The 24,127-nt window shown below is 40.9% G+C and overlaps 1 protein-coding gene and 1 pseudogene across 1 annotated transcript; both read right to left on the reverse strand.

The window, feature by feature from the left end:
- Positions 1–10,363: 10,363 nt before the first annotated feature.
- Positions 10,364–11,223, reverse strand: LOC125124666 (olfactory receptor 7A10-like; annotated as a pseudogene).
- Positions 11,224–19,809: 8,586 nt separating this feature from the next.
- LOC125124283 (olfactory receptor 7D2-like) lies at positions 19,810–20,748 on the reverse strand. The gene has a single exon (XM_047774429.1). It carries the CDS (start codon positions 20,746–20,748, stop codon positions 19,810–19,812), a length of 939 nt encoding a protein of 312 aa, XP_047630385.1.
- Between the last annotated feature and the right edge of the window lie 3,379 nt (positions 20,749–24,127).

Consider the following 24,127-nt stretch of genomic DNA (forward strand, 5'->3'; position numbering starts at 1 on the left):
TCCCCAAAGACACTATTTCTGATTTTGAAGCCCATCTCTCATCTCTAGATTCTGTATTCTTTCTTGACTTTCCATCTTAATTTAAGGGAGCCAACCAAGACTGGAGGAAAATATGACCAAACTCTACCAGGAGGGAACACTTTATAGGTGATACCACCCTTTTCCCTCTTTTAGAAAATGGCTCCAAGCTTGGAAAGTTTCTATTAAGCCAAACCCTCTTTTGTTCACAAGTGGTGTTCCATCAAACTCTTGCCAAAGATTTGTTGATGTGCCCAGGATGGTGAATTGTTCAAACCCAAAGCAATTTCTGATTGAGAACTGCTTATTGCTTTCTCCACATCTTTTCTTTTTTTTTTCCTTCTTCAGCCACCCCCAACAGCATATGGAAGTTCCTGGGCCAGGGATCTGGACCTGGGACCTACGACCCAACTGCAACAACACCAGATCCTTAACCCACTGAGCCACAACAGGAACTCCTCCTCACCTCTTTTGAATACTTTGGTATTTTCATTGACTAAAGTAATACTCAATAGGATATGCCACAGTAAAGAAATTTTTCAAAAAATATGGAACTTATAAAATAGAAGTCAAATGCACATCATCTTCATTTTCCTCTCATTTCTCTTTGGCAAATGGTATTAACACCATGGTGAGTTTCTGCCTAGATTCTTCTTTCTAAATCAGCATTTTCCTCCATAAAGGATCAGAGACAAACAAGCCTAAGGGGTATTCATCTGGTCTGGAAAAACACAGTGTCCCTGTGCACCATAATACCTTTGTACTTTAGTAAAGAACAGCCGCTGTGTGTACCATAAAGGTTCCCCATGACCCAGACACTAAACAATTATTACCTGAAGCCTTTAGAACCTGCATGGGCCTGAGCCCATGCCGAGTTGTTAACTAGTTGACTATCACACACTCTCCTTAGGGTGGCAGCTTGCTTTCTGATAATCTACGTGGTCCATCCCAGATCATGCCCAGCCTGGTGGATGCCTGGAAGTGCTGCCTCTCTGGTTCCACCTTTACAGAGAGTAGCTGGCAGGGCTGAGCAGAGTAGTCATCCAAGACCCTAAGAGGGCACACACACACCCACTTCCCTGAGTGTTTCTGCCTCTCCCACCACCCCTGGTGAGGGGAGAGAGGGACAGAAAAGAGAAGCTTGGAGGTTGCACTTCCAGGTTCACTTCTACATGGCCAGGAGCAGCTCCTGAGGCTTGCCTTTGACTGCAGCCCCTCAGGGATACTGTAAGATATTTATCCCTGTGCCAAGCTCCTACCAGAGTGGCCTTGGCTTTTCAACACTTCAGGTCTCTAAACAACAACCTACTTGCCTCTCTTTTAACAACAACAACAACAAAACCCACCAATGGCTATCACCTAGGTAACAGCAACAGGCACACTCTTAAGCACTTCCCTGACATTACCTCATAGAATCTTCACCACAGCTCTAGGCAGGAGGTACCCTTTGAACCTTCATGTTAACTGAGGTACAAGGAGGTCAAGTGACCTGACTAAGGTCACACAGCCAGGAAGATACAGTGTGGGGATTTAATGCCCAGCACCCTGGCTTGGGCCTTCTCTGAGTGGACATTCCAAAGTTCCCAAAGTAGTCAACATTGTGCAATTTCACTAAAAATAACTGTGATAGAACACAATCAACATGACTTTTTCACCTATGAAAGTATACTGTGTTAAAATGTGACAGTAATAAAATAAGTTGACCTAGTTTCTGGTGGGAAAACTCTTGTTAAACCAGTCAGATCTGAACCAGTCAAATGTGGAAATACTGATTTGTATGTGACAAAATTGCATATGGCTAAGTGGCCACAAGCAAATTCATCAAGACACAACTTTTTATCCTATAGGTTTCCTCTCATGTCTCGTATCTGCATTTTCTAAGTGTTCTGTCTTCATTTTGCATTACCAAGCACTAATGTGTTAGAAGAGTCTTTTTTTTTGGCTTTTAGGGCTGTGCCCATGGCATATGGAGGTTGGGGTTTCCAGGCTAAGGGTTGAATCAGAGCTATGGCTGCCAGCCCACACCACAGCCATAGCAACATGGGTCCAGGCTGTGTCTGCAACCTACACCACAGCTCATGGCAATGCCAGATCCTTAAACCACTGAGCAAGGCCAGGGATTGAACCTGCATCCTCATGGATACTAGTCAGATTTGTTTCTGTTGAGCCATGATGGGAACACCTAGAAGAGTCTTAAATGTTGGAACACATCACTAGAAACATCTAATTAAAGAACCAGGCCTTAAATATGGAAAATGAAGCTACAAACGAGTGAATTTTAAAATATAAGAAAATGTTTGTATTGATCAATCTAATCTAAGCTCATGGCAGCACTTTTTTCAATAGCCAAGACATGGAAACAGCCTAAATGTCCATCAATAGAGGAGTGGATCAAGAAGATGTGGTACATATACACAATGGAATATTACGCAGCCATTAAAAGAACAAAATACCAGCATTTTTTGCAACATGGATGGACCTAGAATCTATCATGCTAAGTGAAATCAGCCATACCATGAGACACCAGCATCAAATGCTGTCACTGACATGTGGAATCTGAAAAAAGGACAGACTGAATTTCTTTGCACAACAGATGCTGATTCACAGATATTGAAAAACTTTTGGTCTCCAGAGGAGACAGTTTGGGGGGTGAACTGATGTGCTTAGGTTGTGGGATGGAAATCCTGTGAAATCAGATTGTGATGATCATTATACAACTACAGATGTGATCAATTCATTTGAGTAATAAAAAATTTTAATTTTGTTTTAATTTAAAAAAATAAAACTAATTTAAAAAAGAAAATGTTCATAATGATTAAGATTGTTCTTTTATAAACAATGAGTGGTCAAACTGATGTCAAATCAAATTTGAAAATGAGAAATCAATATTCATCAGCAATCAAAACCAAGCTGGTTCAGTGGGGTGGTATTTAAAAATTTCCCCAATACTTCCTAGACTCCCAACAGCTGTTCACATCAGTAATACAAGTTCCCTAAAGTTTACTATTTTATTAAAGTTATGTTTGTTATGCTAGGAATTCCTTTATATATTTTTCACACTTCCTGCGTTTTGCTTTAAGTTTTCAAATGCTGGAAATCCTTCGTATACATACAAACAAGCTATCAATCCTTTTTGTTTATGATGTTCAAAGTATAAAAACTATCAAAAAAAGAGAACATTCCTGCTGCATAGCAAAGGGAACTCTATCTGGTCACTTGTGATGGAACACGATGCAGGAAAATGTCAGAAAAAGAATCTAGATATATATACATACATGTATGACTGAGTCAATTAGCTGCACAGCAGAAATTGAAAGAACATAGCAAATGCACTCTAATAGAAAAATGTTTAAATGTAAAAAGAAATTTTTTTAATTAAAAAGTAAAGCAAGAGAGATACCAAACATACATATGTAGAACAGAAAATCAGGTCGAGAGAAAAATAATAAAAATTATAGTAGATGATCACAAAAAACTTTATATTGAATTATTTAAGGTATCAAAAATATGACTATCTAGAAAATGTTACTATGAAGTATCAGAATTCATTCTGATAATAAATGAACTGGAATTCCCGTCGTGGCACAGTGGTTAACGAATCCGACTAGGAACACAAGGTTGCGGGTTCCATCCCTGCCCTTGCTCAGTGGGTTAACGATCCGGCATTGCCGTGAGCTGTGGTGTAGGTTGCAGACACGGCTCGCATCCTGCGTTGCTGTGGCTCTGGCGTAGGCTGGTAGCTACAGCTCCGATTCGACCCCTAGCCTGGGAACCTCCATATGCCGCGGGAGTGGCCCAAAGAAATAGCAAAAAGGCAATACATAAATAAATAAATAAATAAATAAATAAATAAACTATACTTCTGAAATGGAAAAAATTAGCAGAGTAGCACACAACCCTTTGAGGGGAGCCACATAGCCTTTAAAAACTCTTCTGAAAATACTAAAACTTCTCTAGGCTTTAATTTTATGATATGACATAACAATAATACAAAGACCTGTCAAAGACAGTACAAAAAAGATAATTAAAATGAATTCTATGTGGACAAGAAGTGAGTACCCTGAGAGTTGAGAAAGGATTAATAATTCAGATATCTATTGTAGATTAATAAATGCATACCTCACACAAAGAGATACATTCTGGAAAAAAAAGACAACTCCACTTAACAAAATTTAATATCAAAATCATACGTAAATTTAAAAATGCTTCCAAAGAGCAGGGTGTTACAGCCCAAGGTGTGTGGTTTGAGGACAACTTGTAGCACATAGAGAAAGAGAAGCGATTTCCCTCAATGATAAGGAAGATCTAGCACAAAAGAACAGACAGTGTCAATACCTGAAATGTCAGTCAAATTACCAAGGAAGTTATCAGTAATATCAGAGTGCCTAGGCTCCACATCAATTCCCTTTAATTCACTCTAGAGTCTGGAGTCCTCTTTGCAACCACAAACCTAAAATCGTTAGGATTTTTTTTTTTTACTACACCCTCTTAGCCACTACTCATTTCCCTGCCCCTGAAGTTATTTCCTGCTCACAAAAGCCCTTTACATGTGAACATATACACACTCCTCTTTCTGAAAGCACGTACTAAGCCCAAATGAGTCACCAAGATGACAGCACGGAAGAAGAATCTGGTGTCACTGATGGATGGAAGGATGCATGGGGAGAGATCGCCAGAAAGAAAGTTGGTATGAGATCCAAACAGACCTGGGATTAGCAAGGTGACAATATTCTTCTTGGTCTGGGGTGGGTGAGCTGGGAACACAGGGGCATTCAAGGAGCATTTGTCCTTTCAGGGGCATCCAGGGTTGAATTCTCAAAGCTCCTAATTAATGTTCCTAAGGTGTCTATTTCTAAACAGCCTAGCTCTTTAAGGGAGAGAGAACCATTGCGAAACGGTAGCTAGGACAATTCTATTTCCATGTGGGGAGTTTGAGGAGAGTGAATTTTTTTCATGGTGGTGGTTCTCTCCTTAGGGATGATGTCACGGTTCAGGATTCTCTCTGAAATATATCCTGTTAGAACGTGAACTGTGTGTTCTTTGCCAGTCAACAGCCTTAAATACAATTGTATAGGGCCTGCTACATCTCTGACAGCACCTTAAATCAAAGACTGGCCCTATCTGATAAGAATCTAATAATACATGATACTGTTTAAAAAAACTTATTAATAAAAACAGTGGGGGGAAGGATGGAATGGGAGTTTGTGATTGGCATATGCACACAGTGGTATATGGAATGATTGGCCAGTGGTGACAGAGAATTCTACCTAAAATTCTGTGATAATCTATGTGGGAAAAAATCTGAAACAGAATGGATATATGTACATGTGTAACAGAATCACTTTGTTGAACAGCAGAAATTATCACAGGTTTGTAAATCAACTATACTTCCATTTAAAAGTTAAAGAAATTAGGAGTTCCCATCATGGCTCAGTGTTTAGCGAATCCACCTACGAACCATGAGGTCCTGGGTTCAATCCCTCACCTTGCTCAGTGGATTAAGGATCCAGCATTGTGGTGAGCTGTGGTGTAATTTGCAGATTCTGCTTGGATCCCACGTTGCTGTGGCTCTGGCATAGGCTGGCAGCTACATCTCCGATTTGACCCCTAGCCTGGGAACCTCTATATACTATGGGAGCAGCCCTAGAAAAGGCAAAAAGTCAAAAAAAATAAAATTAAATAAATAATTAAAAAATAAAAAAGAAAGAATTTAAAAATTAAACTATTGTTATTTCCCTGGTGGTTCAGTGGTAACAAACATGACTAGCATCCATGAAGACTCCTGTATCATCCCTGGCCTCATTAAGTGGATCAGGCATCTGGCATTGCCAGGAGCTGTGGTATAGGTCACAGATGCAATTCAAGTCCCCCATTGCCATAGCCGTGGTGTAGGCTGGCAGCTGCAGCTCCATTGGAAACTTAGCCTGGGAACTTCCATATGCTGTGGGTTCTGCCCCCCAAAAAAACAAATAAGTAAATAAATAAACAAATAAATAAATACTGAAATGCCACCTTCTTTATCATTATTAGCTAATTTATTAATAACCCTGACATAAGTGTTATGATTTCTCTTTTAGAGATGAGTAACTGAGTAGAGAGAAACTGACCACCTTGCTGCAATTACATACAGCAAATGTCAGAGTTGAGAGTGGATCAGAATCTGACTTCAGAAGAGGTAGGAAATTGTGGTATGGAAATTTGAAAATGAAAAAGGGCCTTTATACGTCAATGCAAAAAGAAGGACTAGTATAGCCTCAGAACAGATTGGTTTTTCAAATGGAAAGGTTTATACATCCAACTGAACAAAAATCATTCATAGGTGGAGTGAATTTTTTAAATAAATATGTATATTTTGACCTATTAGAAGAAACGGTTGAAAACTATGTGGTAAGACATGGACAAATATTTTAACAATATGATGGACAATCAAAATCGATACAGAGAAAAACTGGTCACTATAAATGCATAAAAATGTATGACAAAATATAGCATCCACAAATTTAAAAGAAAAGCCAGAGATGAAAGAAGACACTGAAATATAGATAGCCAAGGATTACTGTCTGGAACATATATATTAAAAAAAAAACTCAGGAGTTCCCATCATGGCACAGCAGAAACATATCCAACTAGGAACCATGAGGTTGTGGATTCAATCCCTGGCCTCACTCAGTGCGTTGAGGAGCTGGTGTTACTCTGGCTGTGGCATATGACAGCACCTCTAGCTCTGATTAGACCCCTAGCCTAGGAGCCTCCATGTGCTGTGAATGCAGCCCTGAAAAGACAAAAGACAAAAAAAAAAGTATACTCCAAAGAACTGGTAGGGAAAGATCAAAATCTGTGTTGGAAATTGGAGACATCAATATGCAATTTTCAGAAGTAGAAATGATTTGATTTACTTTTCTTCTCAACTAAAGAGTGATGTTGGGCATTCTTTAAATTACCTATTGAACATCAGTGTTTTCTTTGGAAAATGTCTACTGGGAACTTCTGCCCATTTTTATTTGGATTGATTTTATTATACTTTTTCAATGAGTTCTTCCTATACTTTGCAAATTAACCCGTTATCAGAAAACAGATTTGCAAAATATTTCTCTCATTCAGTAGGTGGGCTTTTGAGTTTGGTGTTGGTTTATTTTGTAGTGCAAAAGCTTTTTGCTTGACTGGAATCCCACCGGGTTATATTTACTTCTGTTGGTTTTACTTGGATCAACTTTTTTGCATTTTTATTTCTTTCATTTCTGAAAGTTTTATCAAAGTATAGTTGATTTTCAGCTTTGTGATAATTGCTGTACAACAAAGAGACTCACTTTTACATATACACACATCCATTCTTTTCCAGATTCTTTTCCTATATAGATTATCACAGAATGTGGGGTCGAGTCCCCTGGGCTATGTACCAGGAGCCCACGGACCAGTCGTTCCGTATACCTCAGTGTGCATATGCCAATCCCAAACACTCAGTCCACCTTCCCAGGACAAATTTTTTTTGCATGTGTTCCGGAAATGGCTCTTTCAGAGTTCCATGGGTAATTTTGAGGGGAGAGGATGAGAGAAAAGAACTACTAGTAAAAGGAGCAACCATGGGTCCAACTATAGCTTCTGGTCATGGAGGGGCCTCAAGGCCACAAGTGATCCTCAGATTCTCCCTCCTGTGTTATCCATTCTCCATCCCCCTCACCCTTGAATGACATCTCTGCTCGACTGGATGGCTCACCTGGTGGGGTGACCCTGATCCCCAGCCCTGAGGGTTCTGAGCCCTGGGCATCATTTCTTTCTCAGACCATGCCTGCTGTACTTGACCACGTACTGTCAAAATGCAGGAACGTCCTACCAAGTAAGCATAACACAGACATTTCTAAAACCCCAAAAGGAAACTCGGTACCCTTTAAGCACGTACGACTTTACTCTCTCTACTGGAAACCACCAATGTGCTTTCTTTCTCTATGGATTTACTGATTATGGGTATTTCTGATGAATGGGATCATACAATGTGTGGCCTTTTTCTCTGGCATCACGAATTGAGAATAATTTTGGTGAGAGGCACCCACATTATAATATGTATTAATACTTCATTCCTTAAAAAGATTATTGGGAGTTCCTGCTCTGGTGCACTTGGTTAAGAATCAGACTGCAGTGGCAAGGGTTGCTGCAGAGGCTTGGGTATGACCCCCATCGCCCTGGGCAGTAATGGTTAAAAGTGTGGGGTTGCCACACCTGTGGCTTAGATTGCAGCTGTGGCTCCGATTCGGTCCCAGGCCCAGGAAGGTCCATGTGCCATGGTTGCAGCCATTAAAATAAAATCTTTTGAATGTTTATTGGCTTAATATTTAATTTCTCCATCCCTTTTTAAAAATTTTTTATTATAGTTGCCTTCCTTCAAGGTTGTGTTAATTTCAGGCATAGAGCAAAGTAAATCAGTTATACATATAAAAGTTCCTTTTCAGATTCTTTTCCCATAGAGGTTATTACAGTGTTGTAAATTTCCCTGTGCTGGAGAGTAGGTCCTTGTTACCTGTCTATTTTTTATTGTCTTTTTTTTTTTTTTAGGGTGGCATCCGCAGCATATGGAGGTTCCCAGGACAGGGGTCAAATCAGAGCTGTAGCTGTCAGCCTACACCACAGCCACAGCAACACCAGATCCAAGCCACATCTGCCACCTACACCACAGCTCACAGCAATGCCGGATCCTTAACCCACAGCGCAAGATCAGGGATCTAACCCACATCCTCATGGATACTAGTCAGGTTTGTTAACCACTGAGCCACGACAGGAACTCCAAGGTACTCATCTATCTTATAGATAATCCTGTGTATATGGCAACCCCAACCCCTCCATTCCTTCTTATGACTGAATAATGATCCATTGTATGTATGGACCACAATTTGTTTACCCAGTCATCCATCGATGGACAATGGGGTTATTTCCATGATTCTCTTGTTGTGAATATGCTGCTATAAACATGCATGTAGATTCCGTCTTCATTTTTGATTAATTAGAAGTAATTGCTGAGCCATATGGTAATTCTATTTTATCCCAAGAACAAGCCCCAAGAAAATTCCTGAAATTCTGTTCTCGTCTCAGAAGCAGCTTTTCAGGGAACATGACCTGCAGCAGTATGTACAGGGACCCGTGAGAGCTTATTTGTGACACCTGGGGATCTGGAGCTGGGAGGGACTTCCCTTAGGAAGTGACAGCTCAACGGAGAACAAACTCAAAGCTTTTCTCCTTCCTTCCTGTGCTCCTTCCTTCAGTTCGATGGCATAGATGTTTTACACTGTCTATCCTTTCAAAACATCGTGGCATTTCAACAGTGAAATTATCCATTAAAAATAATTATTTTTAAACAGGCTATGAAGGCTCAAAAGATTACCATCACAAAACAATTATAGCAAAAACCTGGATTGGGAGACCTTTATGCAGAAAGAATGTGGAGACATTTTGGAATAAAAATGTGATAAAGAGTAAGGATGACAGATTAGAGCATAGAGAGAGGATATGGGTTACTTGTTAGATTGTATCATAAAATGGATGGGTAACACAAATTCTGCCATTTATTTGAAGAAAAGAGTGCTTAGTCAGTTTGAACTGCTGTAACAAAACAACAACAAATGAAGGGGCTTTTAAGCAACAAAAATATATTTTTCCCAGTTCTGGAGGCCAGACGTCTGAGATCAGGAGGCCAGCCTGATCCAGTTCTTGTAAAGATGCTTTTCTGGGTTTCAGACTGTCCACTCCTCATTGCATCCTCACTGAGCAGAAAAGAGAGAGAAAAGGCAAGTTCGCACATGCTCTCACAATGGTACCCCTCCCATCATGAAGGCTCCACCCTCATGACCTCATCAAAACTTAGTTAACTCCCCAAAGCCCAACATCCCAATACCATCACAGTTTCAACACAAAGGTTGGGGCCCAAACATTCCGTCCAGAATAAGGATGCATGGGGCAATGCAAGCTTTTATTGAGAATGTGAAGGGCTGTTACTAAGACCACTGATATGTTTGTTTCCAGAGAGATCTAAAATACAGAATAAGGTCTATGAGGCACTCATTCCCCAAAACAGTCCTTGGCATCAATGGACAATAAGTAAATTTCGCCATTCTGCTGGGTGAATTGATGACTATCTTGATATGTCTAGCCGTTAGGTAGAGGAGACAAAGAATGAACATTTGTGCAGAGAAAAGGGGGTACCAAAGTCACAAAAGGAAGTTCCTGGAAGCACTTGCTTTTGGAGGTGAAAACATGAGGAACCTTAAGCAATGGTATTTCGGGGGAAAAGGGACAAGGCACAGGCTCAGTGAAAGCACAGATTCAGTATTTCTGGCTTCTGGGGATTTGACTCTTGTTTTCATAGTAACTCCCCAGTTGTAGCATCCATGGCTCTTCTCAAGGGGAAGAAAGACCTGCTGACAAATGTCCTCAGGGCCCCCTGCATGTCCCTGTTCCTCAGGCTGTAGATGAAGGGGTTCAGCATGGGGGTGACCACGGTGTACATCACTGAGGCCACTGCCCCCTTTGAGGAGGAGGGGGAGAAGGCAGAACTGAGGTACACGCCTAACCCTGTCCCATAGAATAAGGAAATGACTGTTAAGTGAGCCCCACAGGTAGAAAATGCTTTGTACCTCCCCTCTGTTGAAGACATTTTCAATATGGAGGAAATAATCTTAGAGTAGGAATAAAGGACCCCAGTCAGTGGAGGAATACCCAGCAGACCAGTCACAGAAAACAGCACAATGTAATAGCTGAGAGCATCAGAACAGGAGGACTTGAGCACCTCAGTCAACTCACAGAAGAAGTGGGCAATTTCCGTCTGTGCGTAAAATGAGAGACACAGCACAATCATACAGTAGAGAAGGACAATTAGGAAAATGAGGGACAAAGAGACTAGAGTCAGGAGGCCACAAAAGTGTGGGTTCATCATGATCATATAGTGCAGGGGTGACAGATGTCCACAAAGTGATAATAAGCCAAAATAGTCAGGAGGAAGTGGTCCAGGTCCCAAAAAAACAAGTAAAAATACATCTAGGTGATGCAGCCTGCTTAGGTGAAGGCTTTGCTTGCTGTCTGGATGTTCACCAGCATTTTGGGTATGACGGTGAAGTTGAAACAAATATCCGAAAAAGATAGGTGGGAGAGGAAGAAGTACATCGGGGTGTGGAGGTGGGAGTCAGTGCTGACAGTCAGGATAATGAGCAGGTTCCCAAGCATGGAGACTAGGTACTTTGGAACAGCCAAAAGAAGAGGAGCTGCAGTTCGGGATCCTCTGAGAGGCGCAGGAGGAGGAATTCCAAGACACCTGTTTTGTTTCCTGCATCCATGGAGCTGATAATTCTGCCAGGTAAGCAACAAAGCCATGTGAATTAAAACAAACAAACAGGAGTCCCCAAATATAAAAATATTTTATCCTATTAATGACACCTCAGAAAAAAAATACACACACCCACATTTTTTTTTTTTTTTGCTATTTCTTGGGCCGCTCCTGAGGCATATGGAGGTTCCCAGGCTAGGGGTCGAATCAGAGCTGTAGCTTCCAGCCTATGCCAGAGCCACAGCAATGCGGGATCTGAGCCGCATCTACAACCTACACCACAGCTCACGGCAACACCGGATCGTTAACCCACTGAGCAAGGGCAGGGACCAAACCCACAACCTCATGGTTCCTAGTCGGATTCGTTAACCACTGCGCCACGACGGGAACTCCACACACACCCACATTTTTGACCAAAAATCACACTCTGAGAGGATTATGAACACGATTATCTTACACATGTATCATATGGGGGAAAAACTATTCCCCTCTTCTCATCTTTATCACAAATTAGCCATTGCCTCGATGTTAATAGACCATCAAGCTTCATGGTGTGGGTTGCTGTCACAATAGTACTTCTCTACTTTGGCAAAGAGCAGCTGTTTTGTGTACCCTAAGTGTTCCCAATGACCCAGAAACGAAAGCATTATCCCCTAAAACCTTCAGAACCTGGGTAAGTCCATGCCCACACTGGGACATAAGTAGTTGGATATCACACACTCTCCTTAGGTTGGCAGCTTGCTTCCTTGCAATGCACAGTGTCCATCCCAGATCACACCCAGCATGGTAGATGCCTGGGAGAACTGCCTCTCAAGTTCAAACTTTGCAGAGAGTACCTGGCAGGGCTGCGCAGAGTAGGCATCCAAGACCCTGAGAGGGACACAACCTCCCACCCCCCTGAGTGTTTCTGCCTCTCCCACCACACCTGTTATGGGAGGAGATGCACAGGAAAATGAAGTTTGGAGACTGCACTTCCAGGCCCACCTCCACTTGGCCAGGAGCAGCTCCTGAGGTGTGCCCTTGACTGTCTCCCCTCAGGGATGCTGTAAGATGTGCCAGGCTCCTACCACCATGGCCTTGGCATGTCTGGCACTTGAGGTCTATAAATAATAGACAACTTGCTTCTGGCCTGACAACAACAATGGCCATCACCTAGGTAACAGTAACAGACACTCTTTTAAGCTCTTTCCTGATATTACCTCATTTAATCTTCACTGCAGCTCTAGGCAGCTGCTACCATTTGAACCTCCATGTTAACTGAGGTATGGGGAGGTCAAGTGACCAGCCTAAGGTCACATGGCCAGGAAGATACAGTGTGGGGATTTAATGCCCAGCACCCTGGCTTTGGCCTTCTCTGAGTGGACCAGTTTCAGCTGAAGGAGTCAAATATGGAAATAATGTATTATATGAAACATAAGTGCACCTGGATAGGTGGCCACAAGTAAAGGTATGAAGATATAAGTTACTATCCTATGTGCTTCCAATTAGGTCAAGTTATCTGAATTTTCTAAAATTCTTATCATCATTTTGCATTATGTTTTATAAACAAGCACATGAACTTAGAAGTGTTTTAAAAGTTGTAAACATTGAAACAAATGACAAATAAATCTAATGAAAGAATCTTCCATAAATATTGAAAGTAAAACCATAAATCAATGAATTTTTATAAACAAGAAATTTTTTGTATTGATTAATCCAAGCTTATTCTTTTAAACATCTTAATTAGTCAGATTGACCACAAATCAAAAACAAAAAATATAAGGCCACACCTGTGGCATAAGGAAGTTCCCAGGCTAGGAGTCAAATCGGACTTGCAGCTGCTGGCCTACACCACAGCCACAGAAACACCAGATCTGAGCATTGTCTGTTACCTACACTCCAGCTCACTGCAAAGCTGGGTCTTCTACCCACTGAGTGAGGCCAGGGATTGAAGCCACTTCCTCACTGGCCACAAGTCGAGTTTGTGACTGCTGCACCACAAGGGCAACTCCTGGCAAATCCAATTCTAAACTGAGAAATCAGGAGTTCCCCTCCTGGTTCAGCAGGATAAGAACCCAACCTAGTGTCCAGGACAATGAGGGTTCAATCCCTGGCTCACTCAGTGGGTTAAGGATCCAGCATTTCCCCAAGCTGCAGTGTAGGTCACAAGATTTGGCTCCGATCGGCATTTCTGTGGCTGTGGTGTAGATGGGCAGCTGCAGCTTTGATTCGACCCCTAGCACGGGAACTTCCATATGCCTTTCAAAGGAAAACTTTTGAAATAAAACCATAAAAAATAAACATGAGAAATCAAGATTCATCAGCAATCAAAACCATGCTATTTCAGCAGGATGGCATATCCCCAAAGCTTCCCCAAATCCCATCAACTATTCCTATCTTTAATACATCTTCCCTAAAGTTTATTATTTGATGGAAATGATTTTTGTTATACTAGGTATTCCTTTTACAATTTTTGCACTTCCTTCACTCGGCCCTAAATTTTCCAATTTAGAAAGCTTTCATAGACATTCACAGGAACTGTCAATTGTTTTGAAAATGTTCAAAGTGAAATGACTAAGCAAAACAGAGAGTTCAAGCATACCAAAGGAAAGATATTTGGGATAGAAAATCAGGTGGAGAGAAAATAAGAAATATTATAATATGACAACAAAAAATATTTGTTTAAAATATTTGTAAAAAAAATAGTTGTTTAAAATATCAAAGATGACTTTCTAGAGAAAATATTAAGTATCAAATTCTGTTTTTTATTCTGATAATAAATAAAATACGTTCATTTAAAGGAAAAATATAGCTGAGTAACACAATTCTTGGAGGGGCACAAAGCCTTGCCAAACCCTTCTGAGCATGGTACAACTTTTCCAGGCAGTAATTTTGTGATACTCTATGTCAATAATACAAAGAGCAGTCAAATATAGTACAAAAAAAGAAAAATAAGGGAGTTTCTGTCATGGCTCAGTGGAAACCAGTGTGAGGACACGGGTTTGATCCCCATCCTTGTTTAGTGGGTTAAGTATCTGGCATTACCTTGATCTGTGGTGTGGGTTGCAGAGGCAGCTCATATCCCTCAGTGATGGGGCTGTGGCACAGCTCATTCAACCCCTAGCCTGAGAACTCCCATATGCAGAAGGTCCTCAAAAGACAAAAAATCTTTAGGATATTTTCCTAGAACCTCTTAGCCACTATTCACGTCCCTTTACCTGGAGTTACTTTGCTGCTCACAAAAGCCCCTTCCCTGTGCATGAATACACACTCCTCTTTCTGAAAGCACTTACTAAGCCCAAATGAATCACCCAGATGACAGCAGGGAAGATACCCTGGTTGAGCTGATGGAGTGGAGTATGGATGGTGAGAGATCTCCAGGAAGAAAGTTGGTTTGAGATCCAAACAGACCAGGAGTCAGCAAGGTGACAATATTCTTGATCTTGGGTCAGTGTGCTTAGAGCACAGGAACAAACATGGAATGTTTATCCTTTCGAGGACCTCCAGGGTTGAATCCTCAAAGTGCCTAATTAAATACATGATCCTAGTGTGACCCTATTTCTAAACAGCATTGGCCCTTGGAAAAGAAAGAAGCATAATAAAACTGGAAGCTATGACTGACAATTCTATTCCCACGTTGGAAGTTTGGAGACAGTAATTTCACTTTTCATCTTGGCAGTTCTCTCCTAGGGATGATGTCATTGTTCAGTAGGTTAAGGATCTGACATTGGCTTGAATGGTGCTGTAGGTCCCAGATGATGCTTGGATATGGCATGGCTGTGGCTGTGGCGTTAGGCCTGCAGCTACAGCTCTAATTTGAGTTCTAGCCTGGGAACTTCCATACTGCAGGTGTGGCCCTAAAAAGGAAAAAAAAAAAAAAAACGACGCACATTATGGACACACTACACACACACATATCACATAATTTTCATGGATGCTTAAGTAAATAAAATGACTGGGAGCAAGTATATTTTAAGGGTTACTATTAGTTATTTCTGAGAGGGGATGTGCATACTGACTATAGTACTCTAATACTTTCTTGAATTTTACAGCAAAAATGTCAATATTTTATTTTATTTTATGTTATTTTTTAATGATGATCTAGGAAAGGGAGAGGTTATTTGTTTTGGGTTTTTTTTTTGGGGGGGAGCTTGTCTTTTTTATTGTTTTTCCTAGGGTGGCATCCGAGGCACATGGAGGGTCCCAGGCTCGGGGTTGAATCAGAGCTCTAGCTGCCAACCTCCACCACAGTCACAGCAACACTGGATCCAAGCCTCGTCTGTGACCTACACCACTGCTCATGGCAACACCAGATCCTTAACCCACTGAGCGAGGCCAGGGGTCGAACATGCAACCCCATGGTTCCCAGTCACATTCGTTAACCACTGAGCCATGATGGGAACTCCTCAATATTTTTAGAAAAAGGAAAAAAAAGTGCCCAAGAGCAGTAAATTTCTACTATTTATAAAATAAGTGAAGTTTCTTGAACAATGTACCAATTATGTCAAATTGCTGTAAAATATTGCAGATTTTTTCGACTGGTGTAAGTATATTGACTAATTTTTTCTCATTTTGGATAATAAAATAAAAATATGAAACTTTCTCTTTTTCTTTCTTTTTTTTTCCTTTTAGAGCCACACTTGCGGCATGTGGAAGTTCCCAGACGAGGAGTTGATTCAGAACTACAACTGCAGGCCTACACAACAGACACTGCATTGTGGGATCAGAGCCCTTTAACACAGCTCACAGCAACACTGGAACCTTAACCCACTGAGAAAGGCCAGGGATCAAACCTGCCTCCTCACAGATCCTAGTTGGGTTTGTGAACCACTGACCACAATGGGAGCTCCCAAAATACAAAACTTTTAAAACATACATATAGAAAGTAAATAGGCAAATGTTAACACTTACACATTTGGAGTAAAATGAGCCTACATAAATAATTTTTAGCTTTTCTACATTTTAGTAAAAAGCCATTCTAAAATAAAATATGCATTTTAATTGTTTCAAATTAGAAAATAAAATTATGCTATTTTTTACAAATATATCAATGAAAAGTGATTTACACATTAAACCCTTACAAAAAGGAAGAAAATACTACAAAACCAATTTAAAAAGAGGCCAATGTTGTTTCCATGTCCTGGCTATTGTGAATAGTGCTGCAATGAACATGCGGGTGCACGTGTCTCTTTTAAGTAGAGTTTTGTCCGGATAGATGCCCAAGAGTGGGAAACAACCCAAACGTCCATCGACAGATGATTGGATTTGGAAGATGTGGTATATATACACAATGGAATACTTCTCAGCCATAGAAAAGAATGACATAATGCCATCTGCAGCAACATGGATGGAACTAGAGAATCTCATACTGAATGAAATGAGCCAGAAAGACAAAGACAAATACCATATGATCTCACTTATAACTGGAATCTAATATCCTGCAAAAAGGAACATCTCCTCAGAAAAGAAAATCATGGACTTGGAGAAGAGACTTGTGGCTGCCTGATGGGAGGGGGAGGGAGTGGGAGGGATGGGGAGCTTGGACTTATCAGACACAACTTAGAATAGATTTACAAGGAGATCCTGCTGAATAGCATTGAGAACTTTGTCTAGATACTCATGTTGCAACAGAAGAAACGGTGGGGGAAAAATGTAATTGTAATGTATACATGTAAGGATAACCTGACCCCCTTGATGTACAGTGGGAAAATAAAAAAAAAAGAGGCCAAGGAACAAAAACTAGAATTTATTGTGGTAAAAATAAACAAACTATCCATTTGATCAATAAAATGGAGGGGAAATGCTCAAATTTCTGGAAATTCGTATCAAGAAATAAAAACAGACTATACAAATATGTCATCTAAGAATAACAACAGAAGCAGGGAAATTTTTAAAGATGAACAGTCTCTTTTTATTATTATTATTATTTTTTTTGGCTGTGGAAGTTCTTGGGCCAGGGACTGAACTCATGTCCCAGTGGTGGGAACACCAGATGCTTAACTGTGCCAACAGGGAACTGCTAAGATAAATTTAAGTAATATGCCATGAAGATTTGGGGCTCTCACAGAAATCAATAATGTATTAAAAATCAAACTACCAATATGTAGAATGAACTTAAAATAAAGGAAGCAATTAAATAAAAATTAAAACTTTCCTTTACCATCATATGGTTTTACTTTTGTTGGATGCCATATATTAGTGATCCCATATGATATTTGTCTTTCTCTGTCTGACTTACTTCACTTAGTGTACTTATTTCTAGGCCTATCCATGTTGTTGCAAATGGCACCATTTAATTTTTTTTATGGCTGAGTAATATACCATTAGTCACCAAAGGGGAAATATCATGGGGAGGGAGAAACTAGGGGCTTGGCATTGACAGATACACACTAACATACAGAAAATAGACAGGCAACAAGGACCTACTTTATAGCATAGGTTAATCTACCCAATACTGGGTAAAAACCTATATGGGAAGACATGGATATATGCATATGTATGACTGATTTACTTGGCTGTACACCTGGATGTAACACACCTTTCTAAGCCACCTAGACTCCAATAAAAATTGTTTTTGAAAAAAACTAGTGGGGAGTTCCCATCGTGGCTCAGTGGTTAAAGAACTTGATTAGTATCCATGAGGACATGGAATTGATCCCTGGCCTTGCTCCATGGGTTAAGGATCTAGCATTGCTGTGAGCTGTGGTGTAGGTCACAGATGGGTCTCAGATCCCAAGTTGCTATGGCTGTGGCGTAGGCCAGTGGCTATAGCTCTGATTTCATCCCTGGCTTGGGCATCTCCATATGCCATGGTGTGCCCCTAAAAAACAAAAGAGAGAGGAAAAAAAACTCATGAAGTTGCATGAATGACACAAAGGACTTTTCCAGATCCAAGATTCCATGATTAAAATCTGATTGTCTAAGCTTATTTCCAAAAAAGGAGCTCAGATTTGGTTTTCTTCTTTTAACTAGCATTCAAGAGCCCACACTGTGGTATAGACTTGCTAAACACAGTCAAACCAAACTTGGCCAAATACAGCTCATGGCTGCCAGAGAGATACAGTCAAGATTTGACAAAAGAAGGGATGAGAGTGACTCAGTGAGGAAATGGACTGGAAGATATCTTTAAAAAAGAAGTTCAGATAGTTGCTTATCAATGTAATCACAGGTAACATATTTTTCTCCCTGAGAATTTTATACACTTTTTTCAAAATTTTATGGCTGTACCTCCACTATGTGGAAGTTCCTGGTCCAGAGATCAATCCTGAGCTGCAGCTGCACCCTAGGCCACAGCTAGAGCAATGCCAGGTCCTTTAACCTACTGCACCAGGCCAGGGATCCAACCCACACCTCCAAAGTGATGTGAGCCACTGCAGTCAGACCTTAACCCACTGCACCACACCAGGAACTCACACCTATTCGTTATTTGGTCAAGATTTCATCTAGGAAAGGAAAGCTACCTTTTGAATGACATACATTAATCTTGGAGGAGGCAATTTTCTCTGAACACCATGCCACTGCTTTATAAGACTGGCAGTATTCCTTCTATATTTTAATTGAGGTAAGACGCTATACAATGACACGCACAATCTTAAACACATAAAGAACTTGAATGATGTATACACGCGTAGCTACCTACCTAGATCGAGATACAAAACACTTTCATCCCCCAGAATGTGCCTTTGTGCCCTGTCCCAATGAATACATCCCCACCCCAAGGTGCCCACTCTCCTGACTCCATTCTCCATCAGTTGGCTTTGCCTGCTCTTAGATTCCATCAAAGAGAGACCATATAACAAACACACATCCACACCTTTAACAATTTTGTCTTTGAGGCTTGTCCATGCTGTTGTGCATGGCACTAATTTGGTCTTTTCATCTTGGTGTGAGATTTTTCTGCGCATTGGTATAACATTTGTCCGTTCTACCATGGATGGGCATTTGAACTGGTTCCAGTTTGGTGCTATCATGAAAACCATTGCTGTAAATTTTTTGACATGCTTCATGGACATAAGCACCCGTTTCTATCAAGTGTACACCTGACAGTGGGAGAGCAATGGCATAGAGAAGGAATATGTTTGAACTTAGTAGAAGTGCCAACCTAATTACATCAAGTTACACTCTAGAATAAATATACCCGTCAACATTTAGTGTGTGAAATTTCCCATTACTCCAGTTTCGTGCTGGTACTTGGTGTTTTCAATCTTTGGGGTTTTAGCACTCTGGGGGATGAACTGTTGACTCTCTCAATATGTCTAGTGATAATGCAGAGAAGACCAAGGGTAAACATTTCTACACAGGAAATAGGGCATGAATGTCACGAAAAGAAGTTAGTGGAAAGTGGTTTCTCATGGGTGTGTACACTCGAAGAAACTTAAGCAACTCTATTTCAGGAAAAGGAGGACAAGGCCTACCCACAATGAACTCAAAGACTTTGTACTTCTGACTGCCAGGGTATTGACCCTTGATTATCACAGTATCACCCCAGTCACAGCATTCATGACCCTTCACAGGGGGAAGAAAGACCTGCTGATACATTTCCTCAGGGCCCCCTGCAGGTCCCTGTTCCTCAGGCTGTAGATGAAGGGGTTCAGCATGGGGGTGACCACGGTGTACATCACTGAGGCCACTGTTCCCTTTGAGGAGGAGGAGGAGAAGGCAGAACTGAGGTACACGCCTAACCCTGTCCCATAGAATAAGGCAATGACCGTTAGGTGAGACCCACAGGTGGAAAATGCTTTGTACCTCCCCTCCACTGAGGACATTTTCAATATGGAGGAAAGAATCTTAGAGTAAGAGTAAAGGATCCCAGTCAATGGAATAATACCCAGCAGGCCAGCCCCAGAATACAGGACAATGTAATTGCTGAGAGCATCAGAACACGAGGACATGAGCACCTCAGCCAATTCACAGAAGAAGTGGGGAATTTCCATGTGTGTGCAGAACGAGAGATGCAGAACCATCAGACTATGGATGAGAGCAACTAGAATACTGAGGGACCAAGAAACCAGAGCCAGCAGGCCACAGAGGAGTGGATTCATCATGATCCTGTAGTGCAGGGGGTGACAGACGGCCACAAAGCGGTCATAGGCCATCACGGTCAGGAGGAGGTTGTCCAAACACAAAAAAACTGAGGAAAAATACATCTGGGTAATGCAGCCGACATACATGATGGCTTTGTTTGCTGTCTGGATGTTCACCAGCATTTTGGGGATGATGGTGGAACTGTAACAAATATCAGAAAAAGACAGGTGGGAGAGGAAGAAGTACATGGGATTATGGAGGCAGGAGTCAGAGCTGACAGCCAGGATGATGAGCAGGTTCCCAAGCACGGAGACCAGGTACATGGACAAGAACAGCCCAAAGAGCAGGGGCTGCAGTTCTGGGTCCTCGGAGAGGCCCAAGAGGAGGAATTCCAAGACCCGTGTTTGGTTTCCTGCATCCATGGTGCTGATAATTCTGCCAGGTAACCAACAAGGCAATACTAATGAAAACAAACAAACAGCATCCCCCAAATATAAAATGATTTTTATCATATTAATGATCATCCTGAAAGAATACATCAACAGAAAAAACACACATTTTAGCTAACACTAACACATTTTAGCTAACTCGCCTGGAGAGATTACAAATGTCATTATCTTATAGGTATCATTTTCAGGGTTAATATATTCCCTCCTCCTGATCTTTATCACAAATTGGTGTTTACCTTCAAAATCTGTCGCAAGAATCCATCAACTTCTGGGGTGTCCAGCTCAGCATCAGCCCCTTTCAGATGGAGCACATCAGTGGTTGGAACAGTCTTCCTTTGGAGGTGCTGAAATTTGCCTCTTGGATGATTCTGCCTTTTCCCACATTTCTTTAGCACTCTAGCAGATCCACATATGTTGGCAGTGCTCTGGCCCTACTGCCCCTGACAACAATTAATTTGAGAAGAGAGTGGTGTCTCGCTCAATCTGGAGAAAGAGCTGCACTTGAGAATCTTAACAAATAAAACTCATATTTTAGTTAATAATCTGAGGTGTGAACTTGATGGGACACATCAACTGAGGGGCCTGGGGATAGGCTGGCCATCACTAGGCTAGCAAAGAAGACAGCCTGTGCTTCAGAAACAGTGCACTAAATGCTAAGCTAAGTGGGGCTGTAAGTGTCATGTCAGAGATGGATCCTAGAGTCTGACGGCTCTGCCATGAATCCTGGCTCTACATTTCATTGTTCTTGGCCAATTTCTCTATTCTTAAGTACCTTGGTTTCCTACTGAATGATATTGGATTATTTAATGGTACTACTCCAGGGGATTGTTAGAGGAATAAATGAGCTGATGTTTTAAAGAACAGTGCCTGGAACGAGTGAAATCAAAATAAATCATGGTTTGGTTACATTTTAGAATTTGGGAATTTTGATCTGCAGAGCGAAGGCAGTGAGGGAAAGTCCTTACAGAGAATTTCAATATCGTAGATCATTGGCATAAAAGAATATGGAAAGGAGAGAGAAATGGAAAGGGATAGAGTTGCTGACCTTGGTTCTGAGGCTTTCCAGGTTGGGGAGCAGCTCTTCAAGACTTCTGGTCACCTTCTTCCCCTGCATTCTGGATAACTATGTTTGTGTTTTCTGGTAATCTTCTATTTTCTATGGAAGCTGGTTTCACCTACTTTCTATAACTTGCATTCCAGAAAGCATTCACTAGATTGTTTCCTTAAAAAAAAAGGAAGCATCAAAAATTTATTTGATTGCAGAGTTCCCATCATGGCTCAGCAGTTAATGAACCAGACTAGCATCCATGAGGACACGAGTTCAATCCCTGGCCTCGCTCAGTGAGTTTAGGGTCTGCCGTTGCTGTGAGCTGTGGTGTAGGTCTCAGATGCAGCTTGGATCCTGTGTTGCTGTGGGTATGGGGAAGGCTGGACACCTAGCCTGGGAACCTCCATGTGCCGTGTGGCCTTAAAAAGACAAAAAAAAACTATTTGAAATAAAATATATCAATGATGAAGAAAAACGAGTGGACTGACAAAATGATTTCTTTGGGCAAAAATTATTCTGAGCATAGTCAAACTTTCCTGGGCATTCTTTTCTGATGTTATGTGATAGTAATACAACAGCTGCCAAAGATAGTACAAAAAGAAAACTTAAGTGAATTCCACGTGACAAGGAAGGGTTTATCCACACAGGTGAAGACTGCTAAAGTTAGGAAATATATTGTAGATAATACATAGATACCTCACACAAATAGATACACTCTGAAAATGATGACAGAACCATTTACCAAAATTGAAGGTCATTTGAAAATTCAAAAGTGCTTCCAGGAGGTCCCTGGTGGCTCAGAGGATTATAGATCCGGCATTGTCATTGCTGTGGCTCAGGTTTGTTCCCTGGCCCAGGAACTTTCACATGCTGCAGGTATAGCCAAAAAATAAATTAAGTAAATAAAATAAAATGAATAAATATGCTATCAAAGTGCAGGGTTTCTAATGCAAGATGTTTCTAATGCAAGATGTGCTACACGTGGAGGGTCACTTGCAGCACATAGAGAAAGAGAAACTATTTCCTTAAATGATATGGACAGCCTAGCTCGATCAAACAGGCAGAATCATATGAAGTGTTGAAATGGAAGGCAGATTACCATGGAAGTTATCAGTAAGAAAAGTCTACCTAGTCTCATCATTAACATCATTTAATTCACTCTAGAGTCTGGGGTCCTCTTAGGAACCATAAACCTAAAATATTTAGGAATATTTTACTAGACACTCTCAGCCACTATTAATGTCCCTGCCCCTGGCATTATTTTACTGCTCACAAAAGAATTTCCATGTGCACTTATACGCACTCCTCTTTCTGAAAGCACTTACTAAGCCCAAAGGGATCATCCAGATGACAGCAGGGAAGAATATCTGGTTGCACTGATGGATGGAAGGACGGATAGTGAGAGATCTCCAGAAAGAACATTGGTATGAGATCCAAATAGACCTGAGATCAGCAAGGTGACAATATTCTTCTTGGTCTGGGGTCAATGAGCTGGGAGGACAGGGACAGACAAGGAGCATTTATCCTTTTGGGGACATCCAGATTGGAGTCTCAAAGTGCCTAATTAAATAAATGTTCCTGGTGGGACTCTACTTCTAAACAGGTTTGCCCTTGAGAAAGAAAGAACCATAATAAAAATGGAAACTGTGCTTGACAATTCTATTCCCACATGGGAAATTTGTGAACAGTCATTTTTTTTTCACATTGGGAGTTCTCTTCTCCTTAGACATGATGTCCCACGTAGCTCAGGATTCTCCCTGAAAAATATCCCATTAGAATCTGAACTGCTTGTTCTTTGCCAGTCAACAGCCTTAAATAGCAATTGTATAGGTCCACTAAGACCCTGACAGCACCCTACATCAAAGACTTGCTCTACCAGTTATGAATATCTGAATATATTATTCAGAGTATGTGAATATATTTATCAGAATATATGAATATATTATTCATATTCATATCAATATATGTGAATAATACATAACACTGTTGCTTCCCTACTTTGTTACTCATCCCTAAAATAGAAACAACAGCTCTTAGTTCAGGGGTATTATTAAATGAACAAATAATAATAAAGAGTCTGGTGGTCACTGTTAATAAAACCTTTAACAAGAATAAGAACAGTGAATACCACCCTCTTTATTATTTGTTTATCTAATAATAACCCTGACCCAAGGGTTATTATCTCTATTTTAGGGATGAATATCATAGTAGGGTAGATGATCAATTCGATGCAATCATAGGCTGGAAGTGGCAGAGTCGGGATTGGGTCAGATGCCTGACTTTACAATAAGTAGAAAATTGTGA

This window comes from Phacochoerus africanus, chromosome 4 (assembly GCF_016906955.1).
Source record: "Phacochoerus africanus isolate WHEZ1 chromosome 4, ROS_Pafr_v1, whole genome shotgun sequence".
Classification (NCBI taxonomy): Eukaryota; Metazoa; Chordata; class Mammalia; order Artiodactyla; family Suidae; genus Phacochoerus; species Phacochoerus africanus.

What these genes read in the sequence shown, in the direction of transcription:
- LOC125124283 (XM_047774429.1), bottom strand. Translation starts at nt 20,748, where the DNA reads ATGGATGCAGGAAACCAAACACGGGTCTTGGAATTCCTCCTCTTGGGC.